The following is a 1,992-nucleotide window of genomic DNA, read 5'->3' on the forward strand; positions in this document are numbered from 1 at the left end:
ATTTAAAAACTGTACTTTTGAGGTTAAACAAATGTTTATAATTAATATAAATAAATTACAGGTTAAAAGGGGCATGGAAATTTCTCTTTTTTGTATCGAAAAAATATTGAACCGTGAGACTAAAGTATCGAACCGAACCGTAAATTTTCTGTATTTTGTGCAGGCTCCACTGCACAAGTCAAGCCCAGGATGGAGGGTCTTCCAACAACTGTGAACTGGATTTTTTTTATTATTATTATTGTTTTAATGTTTAAAATCCATTTGGGCATCATAAAGGGGAAAGGCTCCTTTAAAAAAATTGCCATGAATAAATAAATAAATTGTCAATTTAAAAAAAGCAATTGTGGGTTTTGTAAAAACTTACGGCCTCAAAGGAGCTAAAAGATTTTTACAAAGTCTTTAAATTTGACATTTTAATTCAGGCTGAGACAGCTTTGATGGACCAAAATATTAATATTAATTATTTTTAGCAGTTATGTTAAATAATGGATTGCCCTACATCCTTGAAACAGTTCTCATAAAGTTGAAGGTCAATTTGAGGGTTAATATTGCATCATATATTTGTCATATATATCTGCTGCGATAAACCCACATTCCCCTCACTTTCTCTTCTGTCATTATTAGCATCCAAACCAGGTGTGGGCATTGTGGCCCAGTTGGATTGACTAAATATATTAGCCTATTAGCACACAGAACATAAAAGCAAGGTAGAACAAATATAATGGCCTATAATTTACTGCAATCCTTTGATATACCAATAATATGCTCACTGATGGCCATAAATATGTGATATATTGTTATTGGTGCTACATATATGAAGTGACGAGAACTGAAGCTGAATGAGTAACATTTGACCACCAAATCAGAAACTGAGAAATGTAGGTCAATGGTTCAGATGATAATAAAATTACAAATAAGGTCGAAAAAAATAACATTTAAATAAACAAGTTTTAGATTTTAAATCAATTTGAAGGTGAAACTTTCCAGTAGAAAGATTAAAGTTGTGCTCTGCTTTTGACCCATCATATATACCCAAGTGGAGCAAGGGGCAGTTAGGAGGTGTCTTGCTCAAGGGCACTACAACATGTAAACATGGATGTGACGTATTGAACCTGCATCTTTCAGGGCCCAAGTCAGCTGTCCTTCTTTCCTCATTCTCATATCTGAGACTTGGATAAATTCGATTTTTAAGTTGTGCAACGAAGCAAGGTCCCCGAGGAGAGGAACAATCCGTACAAAGGTTTTGCAACAGTACAGAACCCAGACACTCACGTTTGGAGTCCTCTCTGAGTCGCCTTGGGGCGACCCCAGAGGCTCGCCGGCCACGTACAGGACGTTCGGGTTCAGTTTGGACGCCATGAGGTGACAGGGACGAGCGGCGAGRCGGGACGAAAAGGAAAAGCTGCGAAACAGGCGAGGGAGAAGTGAGGTGAGGCCAGGTGAACGCCTGGAGGTGAAGAGAGGACGAGGATTGAGGGGGTGGTGGTTAAAAGAATCCGGGATGCCACAGTCCTCCTTATGTGGATCTCTCTGTCCCAAATCTGGAAAAGATGGAGGAATAAATGATTGATTAGAAGAGAAAAAGCTCTCAGGAGAAAACTTTTTTTATTTTTCTATTTTGTTCCAAGAGGATGTTTGCTTCAAAGTGTCATCAATGCCTCAGTCATGTCTTTGTCACAGTTCCTCTTTATCCTTCCTGAGTTTCTGAGACAAACTGTTTAAAAACACACCAGTCTGAGCAAAAGTGAAAGTGATAGTGATTATACTGGTGAGATGCTTCATCAGCAAAGAAAACGTGCTTTCGATCAGACGCCAATCCAGGCGGTGTGCGTGTGTGTGTGTGTGTGTGTGTGTGTTTGTGTGTTTGTGTGGACGGGTTTTTCCTACAACATGGGGTATTTTTTACAAAAAAAAAGCAGCCAGGTGGGGACCGAAGTGAATCGTGGGGACCAGTGTCAGGTCCCCACGGGTCCAAATGCATGTTACAGGTGT

At 39.5% G+C, this 1,992-nt stretch overlaps 1 protein-coding gene across 1 annotated transcript in view; it reads right to left on the bottom strand.

Annotated features, from left to right (window-relative positions):
- si:dkey-172j4.3 (diacylglycerol kinase delta) overlaps positions 1 to 1,541 on the bottom strand; it is a gene marked incomplete at both ends in the record, with an annotated part of 96,257 nt that extends 94,716 nt beyond the window's left edge. Inside the window, 1 exon segment of the mRNA XM_014021998.1 lies at positions 1,273 to 1,541. Within this exon segment, the coding sequence (XP_013877452.1) occupies positions 1,273 to 1,359 (87 nt within the window).
- Positions 1,542 to 1,992: the final 451 nt, after the last annotated feature.

This window comes from Austrofundulus limnaeus, unplaced genomic scaffold (assembly GCF_001266775.1).
Source record: "Austrofundulus limnaeus strain Quisiro unplaced genomic scaffold, Austrofundulus_limnaeus-1.0 Scaffold314, whole genome shotgun sequence".
Lineage (NCBI taxonomy): Eukaryota > Metazoa > Chordata > Actinopteri > Cyprinodontiformes > Rivulidae > Austrofundulus > Austrofundulus limnaeus.